At 44.9% G+C, this 20,684-nt stretch overlaps 1 protein-coding gene across 1 annotated transcript in view; it reads right to left on the minus strand.

Moving 5' to 3' along the window:
* The window catches only part of LOC138285742 (caspase-10-like), a 258,567-nt gene that overhangs the window by 39,507 nt on the left and 198,376 nt on the right, over nt 1-20,684 (minus strand). Inside the window, exons 7-8 of the mRNA XM_069226075.1 lie at nt 18,113-18,201; nt 12,067-12,175 (exon numbers count right to left, since the gene is read on the minus strand). Of these exons, the coding sequence (XP_069082176.1) occupies nt 12,067-12,175; nt 18,113-18,201 (198 nt within the window). The remainder of the gene's footprint in view (nt 1-12,066; nt 12,176-18,112; nt 18,202-20,684) is intronic.

The following is a 20,684-nucleotide window of genomic DNA, read 5'->3' on the forward strand; positions in this document are numbered from 1 at the left end:
GAGACCCGATGGGTGATAAGCAGTGCTATACTAATCACTGTTTAATTGACTGAATGCTATGGTACTTGAATCTGTAGTCGCAGATACAATTATTCATATTTAGACGCAGCAGATTGTGAGAGTTTCGTAGAAAGAAAAGTGGTTGCAAGTTTGGCAAGTCAGAAAAGGAAAACATTTTTGTGTTTAAAAAAATATATACAAACATAAAGAGTAAAAGGGAAATAAAAAAATGTGTAGTGAGCCAAAATACTCTGTAGGGCAGTGCACACAATGGAAGCCAGAGCTGTAATACCACCTCCTCTTTTTCTGTCACAACCTGATACTCCACCCACAGACAGAGAAGCAGAGATCTTCGAAAATTACTTGGAAGCTTTGGATGGGCAAGATTTTTGTCCTTCCAGAAAACAAGCATACTTGTTGAGTACATTATGGAAGGAAGGAGAAAAGATATTTGCATTTTTATGATTGGCTCTAGAATCTAATATTCAACTGTTTGCAAAGGTAAAAAGAGATAGGTAAGTCTTGAAACTCAGTTTGCCAAAGAACTAAACATTGTAATGAGAAGGTACAAAATCGTATACAGAACTGCAGTGTGTTGGTGAAATGGTCATCAAATTTACTGCCAGGCTTCGAGAACTTTCAGCGTGGTGCCAATGGGGAGAAACTCACCAATACCATGAAGATCCAGAAATGGACATGATGACTTATTGCTTGAACAATAAAAAATTTCTCTTCAATGGCATCTTATATAGGAAAATTCAGGGGACTGCGATGGACGTCAGCTTTGCCCCAGCTATGCAAATCTTCTGATGACCTGGTGGGAGGATCAGGTGTCCACTGCACCTGTGTTTGCTAATGACATGGACAAAGTGGTCCTATAGGTCAGGTTTGTTTATGGTCTATGAATAGATTATGCAGGCAGGGCAATGAGGATGATGCTAAGTATTTTGTCACCTCAATTTTAATGAACTTCATTTGGAGCTAGCATGCAATCTGAGTAGAAAAAAGTAAAGTCTTTCTAGATGTAAAAGTAGTAATTGTTTTAGAAGCGAGTGATGTCTATACTGTACAGGAAAACTACTGTGGGCAATAGTTTACTACATGCACTCAGTAGCCATCCTAACCAATTTAAATGGAAAATTCCTTATGGGGGATTCATTCAGAGCAAACATAACTGCAGCAGTGAGGCAGATTTTACTGATGACCAAAATGTGATGATTGTGAGTTTGTCACAGCATGGGTACCCTAAATGGGTGCTTGACAAAGCAGTACAACACGTTAGTATGAGATTCAGGACAGATATTCCATATGGTCCCACTGTAAAGATTAAATTGGAGGATGAGGGCCCCATTAGGATAATTACAACTTTTAACAATGAGTCAGCCACAGTCCGTACGATTCTGACAAAAAAATTGGATTTTGTTAAACTGTGATTGTGTTATAGGTGAAGTGGTTAGTGACAAACCTGTGGTTACCTATTGCAAAAGTAAATCACTGAGGGATATTTTCGTACGGAGTGATATTTCACAATAACAAGATAAATTGAGGTGAAGCGAAGTGGCCTAATTTGCTTTCACATTTGTGGGAAGTGCAAGGCATGCTCGAATGCTAAGAGCTGGAGGTATTACGATGAACCATACGCCACATAACAGAAGGAAATCTCTTGGTTTATCAAATGCAGCACTAATCATGTCATCTATGTTTTACAATGGATATGTGGACTAAATTATGTGGGTAGTACGAGCCACTCAGTTTGCAAAAGAGAATTAGCACACGTGTTCCATCACCAACTAGGATAAACATTATTCGGTGGCCAGGCACTTTAAGCAACTTTATTTTAGTGACCAGAAGTACTTGAGCTTTTTTGGCACAGAGAAATTGGAAGTTGATCCCAGAGGGAGGTATAGTCTCCTAAGGTTAAGAGAAACTTGCTTTATAATAAAGACAAAATACACCACCATGGTCTTAATTCTGACCAAGAATTATATGTTCATCTTGATTAATGAGTTGTGATAGTTCTGAATGAGATTGTTACTTTTGAAGAGAAATGCCCTTTACGTTTGACTAAGATCTGTTCTTTTAAATTGAGTTTTTTTAATGCTTCTGATGTTCTTTTTTGTGTGTTTACTTTACAAAGAGCAGAGGAAGAGACTCCCTACCTCTGGCACTGCTGGACAGACAAGAGGATGCTGTGGCTGGGGCATCCTACATTATGAAACATAGATGTATAACGTGTTCACTACCTCTACACACCTATGGTGCATTAGGAGCACATGTATTTTGTTAACACTTGTACCGATTAGCTGGACACAGGCTTGCATAATTCATATTTCTTACTGTATGTTGGATTTTTATTGTATTTGGTCTTGTTTTATATAGATAAATATTGCCTATTTTTCTAAAACTGGTGTGGTGTCCTTTTGTAGTGTTTTCACTTATTACTGTGTGTTATGTGCAAATGCTTTACACATTGCTTCTGAGATAAGCCTGACTGCGCGTGCCAAGCTACCAAGGGGGTGAGCAGGGGTTATCTGAGCGGGTATCTCCCTTATCCTGACTAGAGTGAAGGTCCCTATTTGGACAGGGGGTAAATCGACTGCCAACAAGAGACCCCATTTCTAACACTGGCAGCAGCGATGGGATTTGGACTTGTATTTGTACTTGACATACAGTGATTACTACGTGACCATATACTACTTGTTTGGTGATCTTTAATTTTTCTCTTTGGGACTCTTTGTACTTGTTGCCATCATGTCTCAATCTGGAGATGCAAAAGCTGGAGCTGTGTTTGAATTAGGGAAACTGAAGGGGTACTCAGTTGCTCAATTGAAACAGTTCCGTGAAGATCTTGCCTGTCCCGTTAGGAGCTCTGCCAGGAAGGGGGAGCTGCAAGAGGCATTGAGGGCCAGGGTGACAGCCAAGGAAGCTGGGGGGCACACAGAAGATATGGATGGGAAAGTCTACACCGTGGTGTAGTAGAGGTACCTGTTACACCTGGGGGGAGGGTCTCCAAGAGTGGTAGCAGTAGGTCCTCTAAGGGTCTGACTCCTAAAGATGTGCAGGACAGACAGGCAGAAAAGGCTCGCCGGTTGGAGGCAGAAAAGTTGAGGATGCAAAGGTAGTTCGACGAGTGGAAAAGGGACTTAGAGATAGAAACTATGATTTGGACATATGAGCTAAAACTGGAAGAGCTGGCAGTCAGGAAGGCCGAGTCCAGCTGGAATGGTGGCAGCAACAATTTTATATCCAGTGCTGCTGAAGAAGCGCACATGCCCAGAGATGTGGTGCCCTACTTGAAGGAGGGAGTTAACACAAGCCAGGAGGTTCAGGGGTATGAGGTAGCTCCAGTGATGCACAGGGTCCCTGAGGTGGATTGGGGAACCGGCATGGGGAGTCATATTCCTACTGGTGGGAGGGACACTCTACTGACTCTAGGTGGGAGTGACAGGGAGAAGGGTTCCCCCCAGGTCGGAATCCTGGTTATGGAGTGTGAAGACATCTCAGAAGAGTGTGGGTTGAGTATCAGGGAAAGTCAGGTACTGTCTCACCAGTCTCAGGAGGGTGATGTGGGGTGCTTTTTCAAGGCTGAGTCACTGGATGGTTGGGTGAAGGGTACTTTGGTTAAATCATGTGAGTGGCTGAGTGATGTAATTGCTGGAGAGCATATGTCTAGTCCTTATTTTCCAGAGCTACGCCAACACCGGAGTGTGAGTTCTCTGACCCCCAGGGAACTTACACTGGAGGCAGACCTCTGGGCGAGTACCATAGGGTCTGAACAGGCATTTGGGGGTGCTCCTGAGAGGAGTGGTCTAGGTATTTCCTTGTAGTGTCCAAGGTAGGTCCCAGTGTAGTGGGATGGGTGAGGGACCCCATGTCCAGTCTCAGAGGAGAGGGAATGGAGATGGGCTGAGGCCCAAGGTGCCCAAGATCTGGTCCCAGGTCCTGGAGGGTTCCATGAGGGAACACCAGGAGGGGAGCCTAGCCTGTACCATAGGGCCATCTGTTGAGTGAGACCCCACAGTGTCAGGAGAACTTGGAGGGGCAGCTGTAGCCAGCGTCCCACCAGTTCTGGTGTCTGGCAGTACCACTCCTAGTGAGGGGGTGCAGAAGTCCAGACAGAGGGTTGAGAGGGGGTTGCGGACCCCTGCTAACTATACCCAATGAATTTCTGTGTATTCATTTTTTTTAGTTTAAATCGTGAATGTTGCCACTGACACATTCACTTCCGCATGGCCCCACCTACCCAAGCCTTATTAGGCCCTGGGGACTCTATCCCCCAGGCCTTGTTTTTTTATGCAAGGGGAGCGAGGATGCGTGCTCTCCCTCCCCGAGCCTCATTAGGCCCTGGGGAACCCATCCCCCAGGGCGGGTCTTTTTTAATTAAAGGAGAGAGGGGCCACATGACATTCTCCCCCCAAGTCTTGTTAGGATGTGGGGACCCCATCCTCCAGGGCTGTTTTAAAAAAAAACAAAATGGGAGCGATGTCATGTGGTCCCCCTCTCTGAGTCATTTCTGGACCCAGGGACCAAACCCCCAAGAGGCTGCATAAAAAATGTGTGCCCTGGTGTCCACCCAGAGAACCCACCATATACTCAATGGAGGATGCGGGGTGAGCCCCCAAGGACCCCGTGACCCAACCAGCTCCCAAAATGCAGCAGGAGCATGCACAATTCCCGTCTGGAGGGAGCAGATACTAATGCTGCTGCATTTGGGCAGGAGCAATATTTTGATCTGTTTCCCTGTCTGCATAGGTCTGCTCCAGTTGGTGGGAACATTTTTAAAGCTTTCCGTCAGCTGGGAGCAAACTCTGTATTTGCTCCCGTGTGGTGGGAAATTAAAAAATGCTCCCCCTAAGTGGGACAAACATAGGCTTCCCTGCCCGCACCTGAGCAGGCAGAGAAACCGCTATGTCTCAGGAGTGGGCTCCCCGTGACATAGCATGTGAGATGGTGCCACGGAACGAGGTACCCGGACCATTAATGGTTCGGAGAGGGGGCCACGGAGCCCCCTCCCTATTTTCACTAATTTTATCCCCGAGGGGGGGCTCTCCTTGGCTTTTAGAGCTGTGGCAGCTGGTGGATTTGAAAAGTGGTGGGACTCAAATCCCCTAACGAGCCCCACACCACCCAAACCCTACAATTAAGTGCCCAGTGCCCTGATGCATTGATTTTTGGAGCCTGATAGCTTCCACCTCCTCTAGGGCTTGATATAACTCCACAAAACTGTTCATGTGTGTTTTGAATTTGTTGCTAATTTTATTTTAATGTGAAGAATGTGCACAGTGTAAAACTCACAGTGCCACACTCATCTATTACTAACCCACGGGTTGGGTGGTAACTGATTTGCAATGCGGGAAAGCATCTCAGTGGCGAATAGCCGCTGCTGAAGTTACATCATGTAAGCCGTGGTAGTTCAACGGGCCGGTGTAAGGAAATGCCTCCTGGGCATGGTTACCCCCTGACTTATTGCCTTTGCTGATGCCAAGTTATGATTTGAAAGTGTGCTGAGGCCTGCTAACCAGGCCCCAGCACCAGTGTTCTTTCCCTAAACTTGTACCTTTGTTTCCACAATTGGCACACCCTGGCATCCAGGTAAGTCCCTTGTAACTCGTACCCCTGGTACCACGGGCCCTAATGCCAGGGAAGGTCTCTAAGGGCTGCAGCATGTCTTATGCCACCCTGGGGACCCCTCACTCAGCACAGACACACTGCTTGCCAGCTTGTGTGCTGGTGGGGAGAAAATGACTAAGTCGACATGGCACTCCCCTCAGGGTGCCATGCCAACCTCACACTGTCTATTGCATAGATAAGTCACCCCGTTAGCAGGCCTTACAACCCTAAGGCAGGGTGCACTATACCATAGGTGAGGGCATAGGTGCATGAGCACTATGACCCTACAGTATATAACCAAAACCTTAGACATTGTAAGTGCAGGGTAACCATAAGAGTATATGGTCTGGGAGTCTGTCATACATGAACTCCACAGCACCATAATGGCTACACTGAAAACTGGGAAGTTTGGTATCAAACTTCTCAGCACAATAAATGCACACTGATGCCAGTGTACATTTTATTGTGAAATACACCCCTGAGGGCATCTTAGAGATGCCCCCTGAAAACATACCCGACTTCCAGTGTGGGCTGACTAGTTTTACTAGCCTGCCACACACCAGACATGTTGCTGGCCACATGGGGAGAGTGCCTTTGTCACTCTGTGGCTAGTAACAAAGCCTGTACTGGGTGGAGGTGCTTCTCACCTCCCCCTGCAGGAACTGTAACAGCTGGCGGTGAGCCTCAAAGGCTCACCTCCTTTGTTACAGCGCCCCAGGGCACTCCAGCTAGTGGAGATGCCCGCCCCCTCCGGCCACGGCTCCACTTTTGGCGGCAAGGCCGGAGGAGATAATGAGAAAAACAAGGAGTCGTCACTGGCCAGTCAGGACAACCCCTAAGGTGTCCTGAGCTGAGGTGACTCTGACTTTTAGAAATCCTCCATCTTGCAGATGGAGGATTCCCCCAATAGGATTAGGGATGTGCCCCCCTCCCCTCAGGGAGGAGGCACAAAGAGGGTGTAGCCACCCTCAGGGCTAGTAGCCATTGGCTACTAACCCCCCGACCTAAGCACCCACCTAAATTGAGTATTTAGGGGCTCCCAGAACCTAGCAAGATAAATTCCTGCCACCTGAAGATGAAGAAGGACTGCTGACCTAAAAGCCCTGCAGAGAAGACGGAGACACCAACTGCTTTGGCCCCAGTCCTACCGGCCTGTCTCCCCACTTCAAGAAAAACTGCAACAGCGACACGTTCCCCAGGGTCCAGCGACCTCTGAAGCCTCAGAGGACTACCCTGCATCTAAAAGGACCAAGAACTCCAGAGGACAGCGGCTCTGCTCCAAGGAAGAAACAACTTTGCAACAAAGAAACAACTTTTAAAGGACTGCACGTTTCCCGCCGGAAGCGTGAGACTTTCCACTCTGCTGCCGACGCCCCCGGCTCGACCTGCGGAGAACCAACACTACAGGGAGGACTCCCCGATGACTGCAACTCTGTGAGTAGCCAGAGTTGACCCCCCCTGGGGCCCCCCAGCGACGCCTGCAGAGGGAATCCAGAGGCTCCCCCTGACCGCAACTGCCTGCTTCTAAGAACCCGACGCCTGGTAAAGACACTGCATGCACCCGCAGCCCCCAGGACCTGAAGGATCCGATCTCCATAGCAGGAGCGACCCCCAGGTGGCCCTCTCCCTTGCCCAGGTGGTGGCTACCCCGAGGAGCCCCCCCCCTTGCCTGCCTGCTTCGTTGACGAGACCCCTGGGTCTCCCATTGAACTTCATTGCAAACCCGACGCCTGCTTGCACTCTGTACCCGGCCGCCCCCGTGCCGCTGAGGGTGTACTTTTTGTGCTGACTTGTGTCCCCCCCGATGCCCTACAAAACCCCCGTGGTCTGCCCTCCGAAGACGCGGGTACTTACCTGCTGGCAGACTGGAACAGGGGCACCCCCTTCTCCATTGAAGCCTATGCGTTTTGGGCACCACTTTGACCTCAGCACCTGACCGGCCCTGAGCTCCTGGTGTGTTAACTTTGGGGTTGCCCTGAACCCCCAACGGTGGGCTACCTTGGACCCAACTTTGAACCCTGTAAGTGGTTTACTTACCTGCAAAACTAACAAATACTTACCTCCCCCAGGAACTGTTGAAAATTGCACTGTGTCTAGTTTTAAAATAGCTTATTGCCATTTTTGCCAAAACTGTACATGCTATTTTGCTGATTCAAAGTTCCTATGATACCTAAGTGAAGTACCTTTCATTTGTAGTATTGATTGTAAATCTTGAACCTGTGGTTCTTAAAATAAACTAAGAAAATATATTTTTCTATACAAAAACCTATTGGCCTGGAATTGTCTTTGAGTATGTGTTCCTCATTTATTGCCTGTGTGTGTACATCAAATGCTTAACACTACCCTCTGATAAGCCTACTGCTCGACCACACTACCACAAAATAGAGCATTAGAATTATCTCTTTTTGCCACTATCTTACCTCTAAGGGGAACCCTTGGACTCTGTGCATGCTATTTCTTACTTTGAAATAGTACATACAGAGCCAACTTCCTACAGCCGGCAAGAGGCGATTGGGGTGTCCCTGCCTTCATCGCCCAGTAAAGATGAGGGCTGTGGGAGGTTGAGGGCAGCTGGAACCCCTGGACACACAGTTATGCCAGGACCATGGGTTCCTGGGGAAGAGCAGCTACCAGGCATAACCAGGGGAGGAGCATAGACAACTACCAGGGCCCAGACAACATCCATAATCCCACAGAAGTAGAGGGACCATTCCAGAATGATGTGCCGCCCCTGGCATTCTAGATAAGGCTGTAATATGGACAGTGCAGGTCTTGATTAACAGTTCAGGCCACTGCATGGTGATTTCCACTACCATTGACTCTCCTTACTCCTCACCATGGCAGAAAAAAGAAGTAGAAAGGAGGGCTTTATTGGCTCTTGTATTGGGACAAAAGGCAAGTGCACAGGAGAAGGCTTACTTGAGGCTACTGCAGAACAGAATCTCACTACAGGGGAATGCATGCTCCTCAGTGGCGGCCTGCAGGGCAAATATATGGTGGGGCGCCATGGTGCCACACTCACCATCTTTGTAACTCCTCCCGGTGTGGCACTTCTGGCACTTCTCTCCCGGCATACCTGAGAAGGAATGGAAGGACTTCTTTCCTGCTCAGTAGTAATGCAAATCCAACCAATCCTAGAGCTGCTTTCATGCTGTTTTCAGCATCAGAGCACCTTCAGGATTGGTGGGAACAGGATAACCCAATGCTCATTTTGAGGATGGGGGCCTGTACCAGCAATCACCGGGCTGTTTGACAGCTCTGGGATCGCTGGGTCTACAGTGCACATGTCAGGGTGACCGTAGCTAGACAGACAGCCAACCCGACATGCACACTGAAAGTGGCAACAGTGTTCCTGCAATTACAGGATTCGTCCCCACCCCATGCCCTCACGCTCGTGCTGTACACAGCACAAGTTGCCAGGAAAATAAAATGGTATTATTATGCCATTTTATTTATGTTTGCCAACTGCACTTGCAGCAGGCGGAGCGATGCTTCTCTGCTCTTAAGGAGGAACCACCCCTGATGCTCCTATGCTCCGTTAATGCCATAAGGCCACATGGAGAACAATTGAGACATTGGACAAGATCAAGAGTGCTGTGGAGGCAGTGGAAAATAAACGTGAATGATTCACAAAGACATGAGGTGTAGAAAGAGCAAGTGGAGCTAAGACACAGGGTAATGGCCCTGTAGACCGGATATTGACAGACCTCTTCTGCTGTGGCAGACCTAGTCATTTAATTCTAAGGTGGTAGACCGCATTCTGCTGCTGGATGATAAAATTGAGCATTTGGAGAATTTGCTCAGAGGACCTCTGAATAGGGCGCCAGGAGTCCCGGGGCACATTCCAGACAAGTCTCTATGGGATGAAATATGCACAATTATTAGGTATTTGCTGGACCTGGAGATGGTCTGAAGAGTGGTGATCACTGCAATCAGATAGCCACTGAGACCCAAAGATAACAGGTGGTACTGTATTGGTTGTTCTCGAGGATGTGCAATGGAGAGGGGAGATTTTATCAACTGCCATGTAAGAAGGGAAAGTGAGGGTGAATGGTGTGAGAATATTGTTCTTTCTTGATCCGAACCCGCAGACATTATCTGGTAAAACTACCCTAATGGACATAAAATCCAGACTGGTGGATAGGGGAATTACTGCAACAGTTAGGTTTCCAGTCAGGCTGCGGGTGGACTACTACGGAATTACCTGTGTTCCCACAGGTGGTGTTGGTCTAGAACGTAGAGGAGTATCTTCCAACGAATGCTGATACTTACAATACATAGGTTTCACTGTTGCAGATTATAGGGTTTGTAGAGGTGTGAGATGTTTACAGTGAGACCAGGGTCCTCCACCGGGAGGAAAATAAACACAGGGGTCACCCTAACTGAGATATGGTTGTTATGGGATTCCTGCCATCCATCCCACTGTTGGCTATTACATCTACCGAGTTACATTTAGATTATGGTTGGCGGATCATGGTTTATACAGATTTCTCTTTTTCCCTTGCTGAGAGAGGCATTACTGAACTATGGTGTAGTCCATTCAATTGTCCAATCTAATGTATAACAACTTATGTTTAAATTTTGTTTAATAAAAAAAATTTATCATAAAAAAATGTTTTCCTACTAGAAATCTGAACATAGGAATGCAGGCCTCCATTCCTGCATTCACAGGCAGTTGTGGGGGTGGTGAGAGCTGGTGGAGGGAGATGTCGCAAAATGCCTCCTGCCTAGTTAATACTACAAAACTACAAAAATGAGTACAACTAAGAAAAATGTATCAGTATCCAAAGCCAAAAGCATGACAATAGCTCTATTCACTGCTAGCCTATCCACTGAGACCTTATATGCCCTCAATCCTCAATTTTAACTGGTAAAGAACAGTATGCTGCCCTTAATCCGTGGTCAACAGCTGTAATGTGCACAAGTGTGCTTGAACAGAGAAATAGTCCTACTTTGATAAATGTAGCTTTGGTTTCCACACAGATTAGAAGGAATCCTGTACATTTCTCTCTTTCTACTGATGGAACTCTAATGATGATGAAACAAAAAAAACTGTCACCCACCTTCTGCTTTGGAACGATGGTGAAGGCCATATTTAAATCATTCAAGCTCAAAAGGATTCTTTTTCCAACCAAAAATTGGCATTTCTTAGATAGCCATTATTTCAAAAGTTTGAGCCTCAATCTTCTCCTCCTGTGAGCGGTATGAGACGAGTTTCTTACTATGACTCTCCAACCTTTGCAGCCATTTTAATCACAGTTTCAAGGTTTTGCTGCCAGATGATGCTCATTTTAACAGGGGGGACAGTTATGTATCTATAACATTTATGCAGGCTTTGATTCTGAAGGGAACGTGAAAAAGCAGCATAACACCAAAAATGGCTATGACCATCTAGAGCATACAAAATGACACCAGAGGATAGTGGGCACAGCTGGCCACAACACCACATATGTGGCATCATCTATTATAAGAAAGAAAGAGCCTGATTTAGAGCTCAGCAGAGGGAAATACTTTGTCACAAACGTGACGGATATCCCTTATTACGATCTAATTGTATTCTATGGAGATCGTAATACGACGGGCGGGATATCCGTATGCGTCCCGTCTGTGACAGAGTATTCCATCCACCAGGATCTAAATCAGGCCCAAAGTCCTCCTAGCACCACTTGACGAAAATACTGCAGGTAACCTCAGAATGTATGGCATTTTAATGCAAATGCCTAAGAGTCCTCTTTTCTCTATATCGAATTCAAGGGGGCCAGGTCCATGCCACATTTCTAGTACATCCAAATAAGATACACTTGCATATACTTCAACTACTACGCTGTATGAGCTAGGCACTTCTAGTTGATTTGCAATATTCTGATTGGCAAGTGTCTGGGAGAAAGACGAGGAATAAAGAAGAGATGGAGGAGAGGGGAAAGCAATGAGAAAGGAGAAGTGGAGGAAGTGGTTGGAAAAGAGGAGGGTGGATATGGGGAAGAAGAGGAGAAAGAAGAGGAAGAAAAGGGGGATATGGTATTAATGATAAAGTGCACACAAGAAACTGAATTTTCTCTTATAATTCTTATTTTCTCATATAATTATTTTCCTTAAAAAATAGCGCACCTAACCAGGTTTAATTTGATGAACCTTAGGGAAGATAAGTTCTGAGCTGACCCTTCTGGTATTCAAATTTGTGATCTTCAGGTTACACAACATGCTCAGGTGTGGATGTGCGAAGCACTGGGCGATATTTCCAGCGTCTTTGTTACAGTCAATAGGACCGACTCACTTTTAGGATCCATACAAAATAAAGCTATATCATTTTTGGTCTAATGTATGCAACATAATTACTCTAAGAACTAGGATGGACCTCGTTGAGGCACTGAGTTGTCCAGGCAGGTTCTCACAGGTGCAGCCATATTCAGCAGTATATTGATGAGGAAGCCACAGACCTCCAAGGAAATGACTTACCTGCATCCTTGGCCGTCCCTTTCCTTTCAATGTTGTTTCTAAACTTATTATTACTGATGATCAGGCAATAACCTTTGCATTTTTCACCCATTTTATAAACAGGCAACCCCTGCAGAAGAAACAGAAAAAAAACTGTTTGTTGATAACATGTCATATTTTTTAAATATAAAAAACTGGTGTGAATGGTTAACACGAGCCACGCTGTGCAAAGAGTTTGAGAGACCCTAAATCTATATCCCACTCTCAACACTTCTGCACATCTGAACACAAAGGGCCTCATTATAACATTGTCGGTCGGCCGAGGGTGACCGCCAATATTTTACCGCCAGTCGGCCGCCTATGCAGCCAGGAACCCGTCGCCCGCATTTGGACATCCCCGCTGGGCCGTAACATTTCAGTCGGCTCCTAATGGAGCCGGCGGCAACGTGCCCGTGTGGTGGGTGCAGCAGCACCCGTCGTACAAGCCACTGCCCATAATTCAGGCAGTGGATTGCGCGACAGGGCTGTGCCTGGGGGCCCCTCCACTGCCCATGCCAAGTGCATGGGAAGTGCAGGCGCCCCAAGTCCCCTTACCGCCAGCCTTTCCATGGCGGTGTTCACCGCCATGGAAAGGCTGGAGGTAAGGGGAGTCGAAATCTCCAGGGCAGCGCTGCTGGCAGCACTGCCCTGACGGAATAAGACCGCCAGGACCACCATGGTGGTATTCCGCTGGTATGACCGTGGCGCTTTCGCCACGGTCAAAATACGCAATGTAGTACCGCCAGCCTGTTGGCGGTACTACCATCACATTTCCCCTGGCGGTCACCGACTGCCAGGGTTGAAATGACGGCCAAAATGTTTTCATTTTCCGGGCTATGGTTGTGTTTTTTGGCCTTTTCACTTTCATCCACCCTATTGCCACTGGTGTAGTCCTGTTCTCATCCTGCTGGTTAGTCTGCAGGCTTGAGGCCTTTTGTGGGCTACTGTTTCACAGCCATTGCATTAACCCCCTCATTGTCGCATCCGGAGAAAAGGTGGGCACCGCCTGATGTGACGGCTGCACCACTGTCACTCTTCTAACTTTCTCTGGTAAAGGTTATTGCAGAAGGCACTCTAGCCACAAGGGTTATTACAGACTTGAGACCGACATTCAGGACCCTGTAGAGCCATGCTCACTCCTTTAACAAGGAAAGACCCCAGAATCATTCTTAGGATAAACATAAAAGCGTTCCAGGAATTACCACGTATAAGGACGCATACAAGCACTGAAGCTGCAGTTGAAATTCCAGAAAGTGAAGAACAGCCACACAAGGAAAATAACCTTTGAGTGGAGTACTTGAATCAGTACCACTCTTTTTTGCAGGTTTGGTTATAACGATTAGATACTTAAATCAAGAACAACAGATACGATCACACAATTATGAAATAAAAACAAACATTGTTAAACACATTATTATAGAGCTAGTAAGTGTTAGCAGGCAGTTTCTTCTAAACAAAAAAATAAACTTCGAATCACATTCTCCTTATTTAAAACTCTGTAAAGTTAAAAGCAATTAGTTTCCATCACTGAGTTTAGTTAAGCGATTCCGTTTGAAAAACGCACCCTGCAGAAACATACTCAAATAAGTCTGGTGCCAAAATAGATAGCTTACATAAATACCTTCCTACAAAAACGATGAACTGTTTGGAATTATTCAATCCAATCAAACTCACCTCTATCCCTATCATCAGATGCATAACAACATTTTTCAAATGAGATATTTATGTCTAATAGATATTTTGGCAGTAGTCCTTTAATTATATTTTGTGGTATTTTCATTATGAAGCAGAAACACAAACATCTACATAACGTGACCAACACACAGGAGCCACTGAAGATGATTCAAACAACAGACAAACAAAACATTGAAGCTAGAAGAAAAGTAATTACATTAATAAATGGATAATAATATATAATAAGCAAGGATAAAACAAACAGACACAGTACGAAAGAAAGTGCACTTGTTTGTAACAGCAGCAGTGAGCCCACTGTGAAACAAGTGGGTTCACTAAAATACACAGTGTACCAGCATAGGTAAAACAAACTACAAACGTATCAATCCAACGTAGAGGTGTACCCCAAGATGACTAATGACACAGCCAAAGACAATGAGCAGTGGACGTAAACGAAAGAATATTTTAGCAACCTAGACAAAGCACGCACTCAGATGAACAGGAGAATACATTCACTCAAGGAGGAGGAACACTACCAGAGGCCCAAATAATAACGAATGGAAATCATAGACTCAAATTCAACAGGAACACTATAAGGTGCTACATTTTGTAAGATGAATGAATCTTGCTCAGCCACTGTGACTTGGTTGGGTGGCATACGGCAGTGCTTAATTTGTAAATAAAAACGTGCAGGTGCCCAAAGCTCTCCTGTGAAACACGTGGCTGCTGCAATTAAAGGTGCAAACACAACATCAAGGCATCGTAATGCCAAAGCCTAATCGGTCCTCTTTAATCCATTTACAGCCGATCTCTGCCTCTTCAGCACACTCTTGCAACCTTCTACTCTCTCCGTTTGAACGCTTTTTCGTTTTTCTCTTCCTCTGCGTTTTCCATATGACTCTTTTGCTCGCAGTAAATGCCTGATGCCGAAAACTACGCTGAGGCCATCAAAAATAAGCACCAGTGCTCCGCACCGGAAACAACAAGCACAAATTAAGCACTACTGTATTTTTAACCTGTTTTTTCTCTGTTTTTTCACGTGCCAAGCTAATCAAGCAGCAGAAGGCATCGGACTTTATACAAACCGGTATAAATAGTATACAAAAATAGTAGCCTTAGTTACCCTTAATACAAATACGTGAAAAAATATGTGAATCCCCTGCAATTCACAAACTTTTCTGGAAGAGGTTATTATAGGTGAGTTTGACATACTAGTTAAACAGGCCGATTATCATAATAATACCTTGACATATCTCCTTTAGAAAAAGTAGGACTAGTGCACTTATCACTGTGCTGCTGCTTGCACCCACAGAGACTTTCCCTACATCAAAAAAAGTGGAGCTCTGGACGAGAAAACGTTCAAAATAATCTGAGCACAATGAGCACAACTACATTTTCTGACGCTAATTCCGATACTCAATCCTTGTTCACAAACTCCCCATCCCTGATATAATCGGTTTGATATGCAAGAGAGCATCCTGATTTTCATTAGATACTTTTCGGAGCCCTCTTCTCAAAAGGCTACCTAGTCTACGATGTACACCGCCCTTACAAGATTTAAGAGTAGCCAAATCATTTAAACATATCTGGTGCATGGTGCGTTCAGACTGTACGTTAAACCTCACAAACTGTCAATAGTGCGGGATTTTGTGATGCAATCCATTAGAAGATAGTTCACGATGCAAAAATCAGAGACAGGTCTAGGGGCAGGGGGTGCACAGTTTGCGATCATTATTTTCAACCAATTTCTTTGAATCTGGTCCTAAATTGGGTTTGAATCGAAGAGCTTTTATTGGTACAATGCCCAAAACTCTATGTTATATAAAAAGTACAATTCCTCACCAGTGATGAAGAGATGGAACTATGACTGTCCTTGGGAGGAAGAGGGAGAAATGAAACCGAATAAAACGGATTGTTTAGTTTAGGCAGAGCCATTATGTGAAACTTCTTCACAGTCAAGCACTGTGCGGGTGCTTCTGTAACTGACCATGTGTTTGCCACTCTGAGGTTCAGAGGTTTTCACGTATCCACAGTGCCCACTCACAGACAGGAGTAGTATATGCGTTATTTATTTTACAAGTCGTTGAATCATGCCCTCGCTGACCTGCTGTCGCTAGCAGAACATGTGCATGCCTTTCCCTCTCTCTCTCCCAGCATGAGTCAAACAGCAAAGCCTGTTGAGAGATGACTAACACACAAATGAGAAGACTGAATAGGCTGACCTTCAAAAAGTGCAGTCATCTAACCCAGACACAGGACACGATCGATACAATGCTTCTTGGCAGACTCCACCATAACTCAGTTTTTATGCAGGAAGCAACTCACATAAACATGGTAATAGGGCGCGACCAGGTGAACTGGACAACGAGGCACGTGTTTCTGCTGAGTGATGATGCTGCAGATTTTCTGTGGAATTACCATTCTGCACAATTACACGTTTTCCTGGGTGCAGAACTGCACAACTTGTGTGCTCACTCACATCTTCAACCTACTAGATGCAGACAGGTCAGCAGAAAGGTCAGCAGAAGGGGTCGGGAATTTTGGAAAAATGAGATAAATGCCCTGGACATTCTGCCAACAGCCCCACTTTACTGGGCAACTAGGAAGATGCCCCCCTTTTTTGTTGTTAAATTAGCATATTATTATCTTGGACCTTTACATATGAAGATAGAGGAGCATAATTGAGGACAGAAACTAATCCAGAGAGTCACATCTGTCATCAGTGGTATAGGCCTGATGCATAGCTAGGACGGTGGGTGTAGGTGCTAATGGCCAAGCCAGAAGCAACATGTAATAAAGCTATGGAAAACCGCAAATGGGGCTCTTCTACTGGAGACACTCCATGCTTTGTCAAGTCAGGACTTCTGGCAGGACTCAACCGAGTAGATACATTTTGAAAGCTGCAGCAGTGTTAGGGTCTCACCGGAGAATGTACAAAGAATATATATATGACTCTCCTACCTTCTAAACAAAAATAATTTTTTTCAGATACGTATCCCTTATGAACGGCCCACGTGTACAGCAGTAATACGAGCATCTTCCTTAATGCAAGGATCACAGCTAAGGGGATATCAAAAATTTCCAGAAGTGAGAAGTCCTACTGGACACATATTGTTTGTTTTGGTGCTCTTTATATACTTGCCCTGAGGAAGGTGGTTTGAAGTATTATCAATAAATGAAAGAGCTGAATCCCCTGAAACGCGCGTTGGCGATGGAGCATTAAGAAGTTGGTATACTAGGATTCTGTCAGAAGAAGACGAATTGTGCTGATACGAGAATTAAGGAGTGTAAGCTTTGTAAAGATTTTCCTAACTAAGATAAACATAATAACCAACGAAGGACATGGAACATGTGAACATTCAAATTGATACCTTGGAGACTTATAAAAAGTGACAGTGCATAAGTGTATAGGTTTCGGATGAAAAGTACATATAACACTGCCACAAATGTGAAAAGACATTTACCTGTTTATACTGAGAAATATATCAGACGTCTATATATTTACAGGTTATTATATTGTTAAAAGTTGGTCTAGTGCTGAAATAGAGGCACAGTTTTTCATAAGTCCATTATTTGTTCCTTTTGTTGTTTTATGTCTTTCTTGAGACGTTGTGGTGTTAGGTTTATGTGTGGTCTGTCTGGATTTATGTTGTCCTGTCATTCATTAGTTTAATTGATGGATATATGTTAATTGTTTGATTATATTAAATGTAGTATTTATGTTTTTGAGTATGGTTTAAATGAAAAAGAACGTTTTCGTTGCCGATATCTGAAAAATTGTCTTTTTGTTTAGAAGCTGGGAGAGTCATATATTCTTTGTAGATTGTATGTAGTTCCCTGGTTTTCTCTCCTAATCGCATCAGGGACCCCTTTCAGTTTTTTCCCGTCACCGGAGAATGTCCTTACACTAAGCACAAATGTATTGAAAAGCTGCAGACAGACTTCCAGTGAGGCTGCCTTCTAGAACATTCCTGCTCACAATCTCCAGGAGGACAACCGTACCTCACGGCCAGTAGCTCGGTGCACAAGGTGTTTAATACAATTAACATTTCCTCCGAGGGCCTAAATGAGACTACGATGAAATGTAGCCAAATTAACAAACTACTATTGTTTCCCTTTAATACTTGCATGGCCTAAAATGCAGCAGCCGGTCATTGGTCGATTACAGGGACCTTCTATGCTAAGAGATCTTCCTGACATGAGAAATATGGAGCTAACGCTTAAAAGTTGCATCAGCCTAACACGCATACCATGATCATTCCTTCCTGGTCCCTAAAAGTTTGAAAGATGTTTCGTCCCTTTATTATAGTTTGTCGGCATAAGAAAGATAAATCATAAAATGAGCTCCACTGACCTCAGGGTTGCTGTTTGTACCGCATCCGTCTGATGCTTGTCCTAGGTCGAGCTGAGCCAGTGAGTGGGAGACACTTCCTGTCGTGTCACCTAGAAAAGGTGGGAAAAGACGATCAGTGAGTCACATTCATGAACTGTTCTTATGCCCAGACCACTTATGACACACACGGATGAAAAATGTACTTGCAATTTACAGACCCATCCAGTATGCCGAGACCCTGCTTAAGCTTTTTCAATATTTTTTGGTGTTTTGCAAGTTTTCTGTACACGCTAGAGTAGCTCCAAAACAGGGAGCTGGGAATTACTGGAACTCATTTGACAGCAAGCGTTGTGCAAATGCTTCCCACGTTCTCTGTGGCGAACATGAGCACATGACCACTCGCTTCTGTCCTATCTTCTCCAAAGACTCAGGAATGAAGGGACTTTCTAACCAGAGAGCACGGAGAAACAGTTCTACCATCACCTCCATATTCTCCAGCCTCCCTCTTTAAGGCACAAGCCAACTCATTCTCTGGATGTCCTAAATTGTTGGGGTGGATTTTGCTGGAAGTCTTGTCCTGACAAAACTCATTTAATACGCTGCGACAATCAACGGTAGGAATGAACTTGTTTGCAAGGTGCTTGTGATTTAAACCAGGCTCTATGTGGACCAGCAACAACTGTGACTTTTACAAAATGCTTTAAAAGAACTTTAGAGAGTTTCATTCAGACAGAGGAGGAGAACAGAGAGGAGCAGACACACGATGCTTGCAGGATATTTCTGGACAGCAGATGGCTCTAAGTGCAACTGGCTGCTCCCAGGGCTCAGCCTGAAGTCTCAGGCAATGAGGCCCAAGAGTATCAGGATCTTGGAATTTTCTCAAGGATGACCACAAGTCCTCAACATATACATGAACATTATTATATTTGCTACTTATATTATGAAGGCCAGGTTCCGAAGCTGGTTTATGTGCATTCGATCATAACTACGTTTAGGATCGTCCCTTCAAAATAATAGGTTATGAGGTCTAAATTACCTTTGACTGCTGGGATTTGTCTCTTTCAGTCAGTCAAAGTTACACCCATCAACAACTGTGGCAGAGCGTCGTTGTGGGAAACTAGGGAGGTTTAAGTAGAAACATTGCTTGCACAGAATCAGGATAGTCCCTTTAAAGTCGAAAGAGATCAAGGCACACACATGCATAAACAGACATTCTCAATGCAGAGCACGCATTCAAGGCAGGGAAACGGAATGATGGGGTCCTCCTAGTCTGCAATCCCATGCTCTTGATTATAGTGTCGGGCACAAATTAGGACCAGAAGGACTCTCGTTGGCCAAGTCACAACACCCCATGTCAGGTAAAGCCTGGATAGTCAGGACAAACCTAACTACATTCCAGAAAGCTGCAACCGCAGCTGATAGTACCTGATGAGAGATAACTTTGCCTGTTCAGCCAGATTCTAGGACTTTGCACCGGAGCTACATCCATATATGTTTTTCCGATATCTGGGAGGATTTCTCCGACAGTCCTGTTGGTCCACTTGCGGAAAGCAAGGTTATCATGAAAAGGTTGTCTGATGTATGTTATGTATTGCACACAGGGTCAAGTGTCTGTGGAGCACACAGCCTTGCATGAGAGACACCTCTTCAGAGAGATCAAGACATTAGGCTCGCCAACTGTCCCCAACAAATGGTCTGTGCCGCACACAAGCAGGCAGACGAGACTGGTACCACTTGTAACAGAAAGGCTTTATTTGCAGGTGATTCACATGCATCCACCCATAAGCACCAAGGGCCAGATGTAGCAAGCAGTTTTGTCCATTCTGTGTCTATGGGAAAATGTGTTCGTACATATGGACCTAAATCCCTCCCCTCCAATGGGCATCCAACACAACACAGATGCTTTTATGGATAAACTTGTATAATAGTTCAGCTCACATGGCTTTCTTAAAAAGGAGAGATAAAATACTGTTGGAACTATTTTTTAGACCACTGGATACGCTTCCTTTTAAAGTAGAGAACTTTAGTGCCCACAGGAATGTTATTACTTTATTCTAGCTATGGCAGCGTGTTCAGAAAGGGCTGACTGACAGCATTCAGACACCAAGCCTTGGTGATCTTTCCCAACTGAGTTTCCCACGTTTACTTTAAAAATAAAGCAAGGTTAGTCTTAAAGGGTACTGCTGAACGTGGGGTTACTTACTCTGTTTTGGTCCCTAGTTATTCTTACCGCCAGAACCCTGGTGCGCAGAAATAGCCAACAAGCTCTACCCACACTGCAGAAGCATGTGCTTTACTGCTGGGATGAACTAGAGGCTACTGATGCAGCACGGCTATTTACAGTAAAGATTCATCCTTCAAACGGACCCTTTTTTTTTTTACACTGAGGTGCTATTGACTTACATTGTAAAATTGTTCATTATGGGCTCCACAACACAAGTTTTTGATCAGTGGAGCCTGGGACACCATTTAGGCAGCCCACTGTATATGGTGGTTTATTCAGTTTCACCATGGAGGAAGTAATGAGATATTAAATATATTCCTATGGTGATTCTCTAAGTTTATGTACTTTTAAATTACAATGATATTACAG

The sequence above is a fragment of the Pleurodeles waltl genome, chromosome 3_1 (genome assembly GCF_031143425.1).
Source record: "Pleurodeles waltl isolate 20211129_DDA chromosome 3_1, aPleWal1.hap1.20221129, whole genome shotgun sequence".
NCBI classification, from domain to species: Eukaryota; Metazoa; Chordata; class Amphibia; order Caudata; family Salamandridae; genus Pleurodeles; species Pleurodeles waltl.